At 47.1% G+C, this 12388-nt stretch overlaps 2 protein-coding genes across 4 annotated transcripts in view; both read right to left on the reverse strand.

The window, feature by feature from the left end:
- Positions 1 to 12388, reverse strand: part of RFLNA (refilin A) — a 197380-nt gene that overhangs the window by 161049 nt on the left and 23943 nt on the right. The gene's annotated exons all lie outside the window — the stretch shown is intronic.
- ZNF664 (zinc finger protein 664) lies at positions 180 to 3530 on the reverse strand. Its single transcript, XM_019648894.1, has one exon. It carries the CDS (start codon positions 3428 to 3430, stop codon positions 2645 to 2647), a length of 786 nt encoding a protein of 261 aa, XP_019504439.1. The 5' UTR covers positions 3431 to 3530; the 3' UTR covers positions 180 to 2644.

Genomic DNA, 12388 nt, shown 5'->3' on the forward strand with positions numbered 1-12388 from the left:
CAACTCGGTTTGCTGGGACAGTCCCCACTTAGGCCTGCTGACTTCATATAACAGCACCCTCCCCCTTTATACTATGTGCCCAGCGTGGACCAGGAGTTATGTTTTTACCCCAGCATAACGCACAAGCCAGCCCCACCACACACACACACACAATGACCACTGAATCCACACAACTACTATCAAGCACAGAACCCTGTTATAAAGTGATTTTATTAAATTGATTTGGACATACTGTAGGTCAAATAATATTTTCCGAAGATAACAATTATGGACTTTAAAGCTCGACATAAAATTAGTAGCTTTAAAAGTGTTAGTCATATTCCCCAGCAACAGCATGATAAAATAATTCAACTATGTAGAAATATAGAACTCTAGGACTAGCTGGAAACTCGGAAATCGTTTAGCCTAATATCCTCATTTTGTAAGTGAGAAAACTAGACTCAAAGGTTAAGTGATTTGCCCAAGCTCACATACCTAATAAAGCTAGAAATCAAACCAATTTTTCCTAACACTAAAATTCTATCAATGATATTTCAACTGGCTCTCTATCATAAACTAAAAGTCTAGGCTTTTCTCTAACGCTTCACGCTACTGTGACATGAGTGATAAGACACTACAGTAAATCGTAGTCGAGGAATTCAGGCCTGGAAGGGGCTTTGGCCGATAGCTGAGCCGCCCTCTCTGTGAAAAGGAGGGAATGTGAGAAGTGGCCCCCGGAGGCTTGTTCACAGAGGGATCTGGATTCAAGTCCAGATGGTGACTAGTCAGCCCCAAGTCCTGTCTCTAGCTTCACAGCCCGCCCACAAAATAATGTGCTCCTTTAAATCTTTATGCGCTGAGGTCTTACACAAAAACCCCTTCCAGTCACACAGAATTAAGTAATTCAAATGTGGGGAGAAAAATCAAGCTTTGTTTCAGTATTTCCATGACTTATTTTGGGTAGTTCATTTCCAACCTGACAGCTGACAGACACCACTGTCATCATCACCCATTTCAGAGTTTCAAAGGTCCTTAATTTCCCCAAAGACTTCCTGAGCAAAAGGACATGTGGGAAATCAATGAAAACAGGAATGAGAAGAGAAACAAAGTTAAAAATTAGTTGCTTTTTGTTCTTGTCATTGGGGACTTTCGGTCTTCTAAACATTCCTTGAGTTCCTCCACATGAGTTTTTAATATCAATCTAGCCCAAAAAAAACCCAAACAAAAACAAAACCACTACGCTCCACGCCCGCCGCCTTTCTGGCCCGCCACGCGCGGCAGCTCTGCCCACCGCGGCACCTGCGCTCTGCCTGCGGGGGCTCCTGGTCCCCGTTCCAGTGCCACCCCTCCGAAAGGCCTTGCCTGACCACTATCTAATGTTGCCCCACCCCCACCCCACCCCACCCCTCTAAATCATCACCCTAGTTTATTTTCTTCATAGCACTTAACCACTACCTCAAACTACGTTATTTATTTGTTGCCTTGCTTAGCGTCTGTCTCCCCCACCAGAAGTAGACTCCATGAGCAGGGCCCTTGTCTGTCTGATTCAGTGGCATATTCCCAGCAGCCAGCACAGTGCCTGGCACGTAGGAGGTGTTCAATAAATACTTGTCGAATGAATGATTAAAGGTCAATTAGCATGAACATTCATGCCTAAAAAGGAACTGATACAGAATCCTCGAAGAAGGGGTATCGAGGACTCCTATTGGTTATTGCCCAAAATTACAGGAAAGGAGGCTAAATGCTGCTCGGCTCCTACCTCCCACTTCTACGGTCTCCCCTAGCCAGCACACAGCTCCCCGTTACAGAAGGGGCTGGAGAGGGCAAGCTGGATGGAGAAAAGTTGTAACTTTGCTTGCTTCTTCCTCCCTGCTATTTACATTCAGCTAATTCCAAAAAAATTCAAGTTAAAACTATGTGATGCAGCCACTAGAAAAGTCTAACAGAGACGCAGTGATTAGCAGAATCCACAAAGTTAAAACTAAAAAGTTCAAGGGCACGTATGTGTAATGATTTCTCGGATAGGCCAAGTGAATGGAAATTATGAGTCACCTAAAATCTAAAATGAAATTGAATGCCATCTAGGAAGGGGTGGATATTTACGGGTGTTTTGAGGATAGGAAAAAGTAGGTTCAGAAGTAACAAGAGCTATGGGCAGACATGGAGGGGCTGAGTCAAGGGGAACCTCAGAAATACCAGAACCAATCTCTGTGGGAGCTGTCCGTTTTCAAGGGCAGTAATCGGTATGCTCGAATCCAAAGGGGGCTGTGAGCTCCCGAGGGGGAGCACCTGGGTAACTGTTGGGGAAAGCGTCAACAGGTGACACGGGAGGCTGGGCAAGTATCATGGTTTCCTGCACAGTATCTCAACTTGCGAGGCATCTGGCCGAATCCCAGGAAACACCCCCCCCCCATTTCCATGGATGGGAAATGCTGGGACCTCACAGCCTATCTCGGGCAGACACCAGTGGGATTCCAGATTCAAAGTCAAGTTGTGGAACACACTTGGCATGAATCAGAAAAATCAACCTCACATATGCCTCTTCAAAAAGAATGTTCTGCTGGGGCTTGCTGTAAAAATTTTTTGGGTCAATGCAGGTATTTATAGGGTTTCCTTCCTAGTGGCACTTATGGGTTTTAAGATTTTTAACTCTTAGCAAGATGCTTTATATAACTGATATTTTGAGATGGTTTCTCTCCTTTGTGTGCACTCTCTGATGGATGCAGAGGCTGGGGCTCTGGCTGAAGGCCTTCCCACACTCATCGCATTTAAAAGGCTTCTCTCCTGTGTGAACTCGCTGATGGATACAGAGGCTGGAGCTCTGGCTGAAAGCCTTCCCACACCCACAACATCTATAGGGCTTCTCCCCGGTGTGCACTCTCTGATGGATGCAGAGGCTGGAGCCCTGGCTGAAGGCCTTCCCACACTCGTAACATTTATAGGGTTTCTCTCCGGTGTGGACTCTCTGATGCATGCAGAGGCTGGAAGTGTGCCTGAAGGCCTTCCCACACTCTTCACATTTAAAGGGTTTCTCTCCGGTGTGGACTCTCTGATGCATGCAGAGGTTTGAACTATTACTAAAGCCCCTTCCACACTCGCTACAGACATAGGGTTTCTCACCTGTGTGAACTCTCATGTGAATTTGAAGATGTGAGCTCCAATTGAAGGCTTTGCCACACTCATAGCATTTATAGGGCTTTTCCACTGTGTGGATTTTCTTATGTCTGTTAAGTTTTGTTGTAGTACTAAAATCCTTACCACAATCATCACATTTATAGACCTTCTCTCCTGTGTGGTCTCTCCAATGAATGTGAAGCTCTGATATGTGAAAGAAACCCTTATCACACTTGTCACACTTATGGGGCTTCTCAGCAGTGTGAATTTTCTGATGCATAAAAAGATCTGCTCTCTCAGAGAAAAATTCCCTACACATGGGGCACTTGTAGATCATTTTTCCTATTTGGTATCGTGACTTAGAGGAGAAAATTTCCTTACAACTACTATAGTTACAGGGCTGCTATTTCATCGAGTCTCTTATTTGGCCATTTTGGCAGTTTATCTCAGGCTTGCTCTGTTCGGTAGGTTTAAGGTCGGCCTAAGCTTTTCCCTGCCTGTCTTTCTATGGAAGGCTTCTTCCTGCATAGTGTTCCTCACTCAGTACGGTTATTGATTATAAAGTGACATTTACTTCCACGTGAATTCTGTAACTCATTAACACAGAACTTCCTTTCAGGTCCTGAGTTGTCAACATTCCAAGGGGCTCCCAAGGGGCAAACCTTTGCGTTTTTAAGCCCCTGGAATCTTCTGCCTGGAGAACAGTCTTGGCTGTCTCACTTCTAGAGAAAGGACGGCACGGTGTCCCTTGTCGGAGAGGGCGAGATACTGCGCACTGGTCTTGATCCCCCGTAGGCTCCCCTTGAAGAGTCAGTGTGACGTTCTGCCTCCTACACATCAGATAGGAGCCCTCCCAGGAAGCAAGCTCCTTGGGTTCTGAGTACGTCACCTTCCTTCTGAGGAGCCCCTACAGAGGTATCCCTTGTCTCCTGTAACAGAAACAGAAATAAATACACTGAAAATGCCTTTCTGTCCAGAAAATTGCTCTTGATGCCATAATTAATTTCATGTAAATGTGACAGCAGCAACACAGACCTTTTCTGATCTTGAGAAAGAAGCTCTCTTATCTTCCAGAGAGAGGTGTCTCTTGGATTTGCAGGTCTGAAGAAGAGAATTTGTAGGTATCATGCTCCTGTCCACAGCCCAAGTACATAATCCAATTACAACCACTTATTGTAATTATCTGAACATCAAGGGATGCTACTGAAAAGAAATCCTCAGACGCCCTACAGTGAGTACTAGCAGCAGCTGTCCTGAATAAAGGAGCAAGACGGAAAACTACCTCCACCTTGAATTTCAGAAGAGACAGTGTTGCTGCTTTTGGAGCTCAGCATCATATTTGAATAGCCTTCCAAACTATAGAAAGAATAAATACACGACCTATCGGTATCAGATGTCATTCCCTTGCTTAAATGTCCTCCATGGTTTCCTGAAACACTTAAAATACAATCCTAATCCTTAACCTAAAACTTGAGGTCCTGCCATGACCTTGCCCCACTGTCCTTTCTGTTCCAGTTCTCAGATGCCCCAAGCTGGTGCCTGCCTCGGGGCCATTGTACACGCTGTTTCCTGGGCCTGAAATGACCCCTTCCCCACCTCTGCATGGCCTGGTGTGTCAGCTGCCCCTCCCTCACCTAAAGGCAGCCCCTGGCTAAGACTGTTTTTATCTCAGATTTGATTCTTTCAAAGCACACAGAACTTGTAATTATCTGATTGTTCCTTGGTTTTTGACCTGTCTCCTGTACTAGGGTGTAAATGCCAAGAGGGAGGAACTCCATGTGTTGCTGTTCTATTCAGAGCAGGGGGTGTTCAGTTAACATCTGTGGATCGCATCTCTAGCTCACTTTATGACACCGTCTCTGCCCCCACAGGCATCGCCTGGTATAGCAGATAAAAATGCATTTCCCAGCGCCTTATTACCAGTCTCTTGACAACCAGCATGGAAAAAAATATATGACAAACAGAATGAGAAGCAAATAGAAGAAAATAAATCCCAAATTATTCAATCTGAAATCTTTTGAGGTTTAGGACCATGCCATGTCTTAGCAATCTTTTCATCTTCTACATTCAATACTCAGTAAGTGACACTTCAATTAAGTAAAGGAAATTAATAGATCTTAAAATCACACTTCCAATAATATGTTCCATACAAAGATGGGGTACATGGGTGCTTGAGGAGATTTAACATTAAAATGGCAAAATAAATTGTGTTGCTTCTAGGTGGAAATGTTAATAAAATTCAACTAAATAACCAAAGTTTTAGGAAAAATACAGTCAATGTCTAGAAAAAGTATACATGCATCTATCCTTTGACTGAGTAATCACACTTCTAGAGGTTAATCCCAGACAGACTGGCAAAGACAGGAACTGAGTGCTGTCTCAGGCTAGTCACCGAGGCAGCCCCAGGCCCAGCACCAGGGACCTGGCTGACCGACCGCCCATGGTCCCTGAGACAATGAGACCTGCCCAGGCATTTCACAACAGGAATGGTGAGGAGCACTATGCGCCAGTGTGGGGCAAACCCAGGGCACAGTGTTTAGCAAAAAAAGCAAGGCACAGAATAGTCTATAAACTGTGCTATGTTTTGTGCAAAAAAGGAAGGGAACGTGAATGTATTTATGTATTTGTTTATCGTATGATGGATAAAATAAGCATGGAGAAGGATAATACAAACTGAATTTAAATGGTCATCTATGGGGGAGGAAAGAGAAAGGGAGGGATGAAGTAAACCTTCTCTGGATGTACCCTGTTAGGTTGATTTGACTTTGGAAACACAAATGTTTAAATACTCAAAAAATAAAATTAAACAAAAAGGAAAAACAATCCCTAAAATTGTAAAGCAAAATGTAGAGAAGAACCTTAACTTTCAAGTTGGTGACATATCCACAAATGTACATCCTTAGAGGGACATATTCTGTTGACAAATAAAGCTGCAAAGAAATCACACTTCTTCCCTAGTTTAACTATTAGTTGTAAGGACACTGGTGTTTTTATAAAATACGATAATGCCAATAAGTATTTATGATAATGTTGTCAGGAACCAAGACTCGGTGTAAGAGAAATGAGACACAAATATAAAATCGGCTAAGGAAAAAATCCTGTAACATAAAATTTAATTCACGAGTATCAGTTTGAACCACGTCTTTGTTCTAGGTCTGTCCATCGAAACAGGCCTGGAAGCACTGATGACCGACAGCTACGGTCCCTTCCTCAAGTTCCCTCTGCACCAAATGGCACAGGGGTCCCTGGAGAACAGCTGGTTACAATGCCAGAGCAGCACTTTATAAAACGAGTCTGGGACATCTTGCTATCAGAGTGCGGGAGAGTCATGCCAAAGGAACACTTTATGGAGGAGACTCCCACTGGCCCCAAATGGGACAACTGAACATCAAAAGAAATGGTGAACACACTCTATTGAAACACAGCAAAATACAAAACCCCGTGAGTTCACAGTGATTAAGGGAGTCGGGAGAAACGAAGGGACAGACAGAGGGAGACAGACAGACAGACTCAAGGCACTAGACGAAATGAGAACTAGGACACAAACTTTTCACCTTTGTTGAAAATTGGCAATTAAGAAGAAAGAATTAAACATCTTTCCTCTATGAACTATCTTTCAAGATATCGCAGCAACCTGGCTAATACATGTGTAGCCTAATGAAATACCAGACCCAGGCCACAATAAGGAGCGGGTGAAAACAGGTGAAAGTGACCGGGAACTTTTCACTGCGAGGGTCAGGCTGTCATCCCTGCACTCACCGATGGATTGATCTTAGCATAACTCTGAGCAACTATCAGCCCTGGCGTGCCTCCCGACGTGGTAACACACAGCAGTAGGAAACACACAGCAGCACCCTGAAACATTCCTGCAAAAGCCTGTACCAGAATTGGATCAAGCCTCTAGAGCTCATTTTTATTTGGAGGAGCCAAGAAGGACAGAGGAACTACCAGGATGCAAGCAGAAAAAGACCTAAATGTGAGCCACTCCTAAGACAACAGCCCATTACTGCAACAAGTCCATGGCACGGAGAAGAGGAGTGAGGCACTGCTTGGAATGAAAGCGACTTGAGACAGAACAATCAAATATAACGTGAGGACCTTCTTTGGAATCTGATTCAAATAAGTGAGCTGCCAAAAGGAGACAGCTGCGGAAACAGGATTAGGGACTGGGTATCAGATCATACAAGGAATACAGTTAATTGTGTTATGCCACTGCAGTTATGGAAACTGGCTGATGCCTGTATTTTTAGAGATGTATACTAAAGTTTGTAGGAATGAAATGACATGTCTGAGATGTGTCTTAAGATGCTTTGGCAAAGGACAGATAAAGCAAATGTGGCAAAATTGTTGTAACTGTTGAATCTAGGTGATGGATAAATGATGAAGAAAACATTTTCTACCTTTATGCATGTTTGAAATTTTCATAAGACACTGGTTCATGGTGAGGAGACACTGTTTTCCTGTCCCTCCTGCAGTGACAAACTGACCCCAGAACAGGCCCACCACACAGAAGTGACACTGAGCTAAATAAATACAACCCCCAAATGGCTGTGACTTCCCCAGTCAATCGGGCAGGGCAAGGGAGACGTGTGCACTGCAGATGTCACTGTGGAGCAGAGAGACGGTTTCAGGGCAGTGACAAGCAGAGGACACAGGGACGGTGCTGCACTCTGCTCTGCCTTCCCCACAAACTCCCTGAGACACCCGCGGTTCTCCCGCACCCTCACTTGGAAATGAAGCAGTAAGGGAAGGGGCATCGTCTAGACTGGTCTCAGGAGAGGCTGATGCTGCTCAGAAGGGTGATAACTCAACACCAATTCAGTGACATGAAATCCCTGCCTTTGTCCTACATAAACTCCTGCCAGTTTCTCTGGAGGAATGAGACCCTGGCATTCCTTCCAGGTGAAATGCTTGGACACATCTGTAAGTCTCACACACAGTGTGGGGCAGGAGGGTAAGCTCTATTCTGCAGGAAAAAGAAAAAAAAAAGATATAGTACAAGAAACACCAGCAAACCTTCCATGTGACTAAGCAAAGAACACCAGAAGGACAGACAAGAACAAAAACGATCCCCGCTGCAGACTTTCCTGAGATAGCACCAGCTCACTGCTTCCCTTCACGTGAAGGAGAGAAAATGAAGGGAGCAGATCCGACCACGAGTCCTACAGATCCCAAATGCAGTGCTCCCAGGTGCCCTCACCCAGACATGTTTCATAGCCAACGTCCCATAAGGGCATTCAAGGGGACAGCCCATATGAGCGTGAGACCACCTGCGTGACCTGAGGAGGAAGGAGCCCTGCACTGAGGCCACCACACGCTGCCAAGGACGACACGCAATCTGTCTGGTGAGACCTCAGGGACACCCCCAGCAGCCCATGCATTCAACCTACATCTGAGGACTTCTGGGACAGGAAGGCTGGAGTTCGGCTGAGAATTGAGAGAAGAAAAGCTTCAAGTTAGCCCACCTGAGTCAAATCCCACCTTCTGTGAAATGGAGCCTTCCTTCTCTTCCTGCGGCTTGGCGCCTGCAATCTTCACCTCCTCTGAACTTTGTAACACCAAAGAATATCGGAGTCTCATCTTCCAGCACAGTTCAAACTGAGGCACCAGATGATAACTGATGCTGAAATGTGAGGGAGTCTAGAACGAGTCCTAAATACAAGGAGACCGTATCCTGCGGGAGCAGCAGCTCCAGGCCTCTGGAGATGGGGACGGAGGCAGGGCTGCTGTCCCTGGACGGGACGCAGATTCAAGCACACTGTGATTGGGAGGGGATGTGACTACTAACGTGGCCTGTGGCTGCAGGACACGCACAGGGCAGCTAGCCTGCTGCGAGGCGAGGAGCCCACTCTGGTCAGACCTGCAGGGGATAAAGGTCAAGAGGAAGGTGGCGCGAGGACACAGATTTCTCCCAAACTTCCACCTGAGTCTGCTGCAGGACCTGGTGGTAATGCCCCCAGCCTGAGAAGCAGCTCATGGTGCTGTCGCTGGGGGACAATACCCGAATGTGAGTTCTGAAACATAGATAATTTACATGTGCTTTTGTATGTGCCAATTAGCTATTACTCTTTTATACAGCTGACCAAACACGACTCTGCTTGGGGGAAAAAGGTAAACTAGCATTCCATGGATTTCTTGTTGAAATGATCCTATGGCCGCAAACCAGTAACTCATGGTAGAAGGGCCCAGTCTCCACAGGGCAGTGCCAATGAGCGTGACACACTGAGGGACAGCGTCCCACACGGGGGCCCTTGGGGCTAGGGCGATAGAAGGTGTAAGTGCCATCAGAGGAATGCCAACCATTCAACATGGAGGCAGAGGTCAGGACCTGTGACCGAGGCCCCAGAAAGCGGCCTCTGATCTGGATTACACTCAGTACAGGCTGGGTATGAAATCAGGACTAATCGCCCTGACTCAGCAGGAAAGAAGGGAAACTCCTGAAGGAGTCAGCAGCTCAAAGCCTCAGCATCAGACTTGGCACACACGCAGTGCCAGCTGCTGCTGGGGCCCAGGCTGAGCGCCTCGTCTGCGCTTCTCAAAGAACTACAAAGGCAGCCAGACCTGGAGCTGGCACCACTGACCAAAGGAGAGCAGCTGCCGCAGAGCAACTACTAGTGCACAGCCAGACAGACTGTGAAGAACTAGGCCTGCAGACGGGCGCACTCGGGGATGAGAGCAGTTCCACGAAGATGCAGGACCACGTCTTATTACTTGGTGACAGTGGAGAGGCAGGGCCTGGAGAGAGAAAGTTTGGTGTGGGGACAGGACAGTGATGCCTTCCGGAAGCCTGGGGCACAGAAGATGAAGGGCAGATGCTCTATGAACGAAGTCCAACCAAAGGAATGGAACAGGAATGGAAGGGATTTAAAAACACATTCCTACTCAGACTTGGAACATCAGGCAAGGATGTCACCTAACACTATTTGCATGTTTTCTTTTAATGTAATCGGGATGATGCAGATATCCTGGCCTATCAAAAACAATGTTTGATATGCTATCAGTGAGTCAAAATGCAAAGCAGCACGCTCTGGAAACTCAAGGACAGATACCTGCACTGTGCATGTATTTCCTTTTTGAAATGTTAGCTGCACGAGTGTTCACATTACCAGTGGGCCTGCTAACACACCCAATATGTAACCCGGGGGCATTGACAAAACCTAACTCAAGGAAAAAGCTGGCGTCTCAGGTGAACAAAACAGTAGAAGGGTACATGAACCAAGAACAGCAAAAAGCTGGCGCATTTTGAACCTGGGTGATGAGTACACAGGGGTATGCTTTGTTCTTTCCTCTGCTTCTGAGCTTTTTTTAAATTTCCCGTAACTACAAGAAAGAAAACCAGCAAGCCTTTGCTTACGAGATCCCTGTAATGAAGCTCATAAGCCATAAAAAAAGGCTCCACAACAGCATTCTAAATGATAGAGCTAAATAAACTGCGTCTCCTCTGAGCCACACAAACCCAGGCACGTCACTACACAGGGTGTTAGCTTACAAGTTTGTTAGCAATTCATCTATCTTGAGAGAAACTCTATCCTTTGACCAAAACATCCTGTTCTTCCAGCTTTCTGACTCTGTTAATCAGACTGAACCTCTTCCTGGCTCCCACAGGACCTCTAGTCTCCTTTTCATCTTTTTTGCCCCACTAATCAGACCCCGCCTGTCAGCTTCCTTTCTGGCTCAGACTCGGTGGCCCCGCCCTTGGCCCGTTCTCAGCCACTCTCCCTCCCCTTCCATCACCATTTCCGTGGTCAAGCCCAGCCTGGTCATCACCAATACCTGTGCCACCATGTCCAAACTCTGTTCCAGCAGCCCACTGTCTGGCACCACGCGCTCCCCCTTCCAGCTGACTCCCATCACTCCTCACCCGCACTCACACCCACCATCCTGACCGTCTGCTCTGTCACCCTGCCTGTCCCTCCGTCACTGGGAGGACATCCTGTCTGCTTTCACTGTTAATGCTCTCGTCCCTTTTCTCCATCTGTCACACGAGTTTAGCAATGCCCCAACCTCATTTAACCCGAATCTCCGCCCATCCACGCAGGTGAACAATGCCAGGCTTTACTCAGTGCAGGATCACAAGTCTCAAATGGGCACCAGGCCCCCACAAATTCTTCTGAAAGCCTTTAGCATACATACTTTCCCAATATTTAAAGTTACTGCTTCATACTTCTCCTTTCTCAAATCTCCTATATTCCCTCTACCTCCCTCACTTGTGGCTGATGAGCTGCCAAGATAATTTACTAAGAAAACAATTCGATGGCTGCCACCTCCTTTTCCCACTGGCACACCCCTCAGCTCTGTGCCACTGGCCTCCTGACCTCAGTAAGCGCCCAGCTCCTCCACAGCTGCCCCCCGCCCCCCACTGTGCCCAGGCAGCACTTCCATGGCCTCCTCAGAATCCAGCCTGCAGTGAGTCTCTCTTCGCCATTGTCGGTTCTGTCCTAGCTTTAGGTCCATTCCCATGCAAACTTCTAGTACCCCCTTCCCGAAACAAACTTCTCGGATCCCACAGCCCTACCATGCTATCAGCCAAAATGTCTGCTCCCCTTTACAGCAAAACTTCTCTGGAGCTTCAGGCCTCACGTTCTCTCATTCAGGTTTCAGTCTCGACGTTGCACTGAAAACAGCTCTTATCCAGGCCACTGTGACCTCTGCGTGGAGGCACCGTCCTTGTCTACCTGATGGGACCACATGACTTGCTCTGTCTCTCTGGCCTGCATGGCACCCCCCGCCGTCTTCCTACCTCACTCACCACTCCTCATTTCCTTCACTGGAGACTCCGCCTCTGTGTGCGTGACTTCTAAATGTTGGGGCGCTCCAGGGATCCAACTGGGGACCCCCTTTTCCCAGCCTATAACCTCTCTCCACGTAATCTCACCCACTCACATGGCCTAAACACCATCGTGATGGTAGCTCCCCAGCTTGACCTCCAGCCCCACGCTGCTCAGCTTTTGCGACAGGCATCCCTAACACCCCCCGCCCCCCCAACTGCTCCTTCCTCCTTCTTCCCCATCTTGGTAACCGCACTGACACCCACCAGGTCAGCTAGCCTCACATCCTCTTCCCCTGTCCCACTTATCCAATCATTCTCCCCGACATATCCTGACCCTGCCCTCATCTGTCTCCACCGCACAAGCCCCCTGGCTGCACAGACTGTCCACAGCCTCGCTGTGGCCTCTGAGAGCAGTCAACCCAACCTTTAATATCATATGATCTCACTTATACGTGGATTCTAAGGAACTGAATGGATGGGAGAAGTGGATGGAGATAGTCTCAGAGACACAGAGGAAGAACTGAG

Source organism: Hipposideros armiger, unplaced genomic scaffold, assembly GCF_001890085.2.
Source record: "Hipposideros armiger isolate ML-2016 unplaced genomic scaffold, ASM189008v1 scaffold_128, whole genome shotgun sequence".
Classification (NCBI taxonomy): Eukaryota; Metazoa; Chordata; class Mammalia; order Chiroptera; family Hipposideridae; genus Hipposideros; species Hipposideros armiger.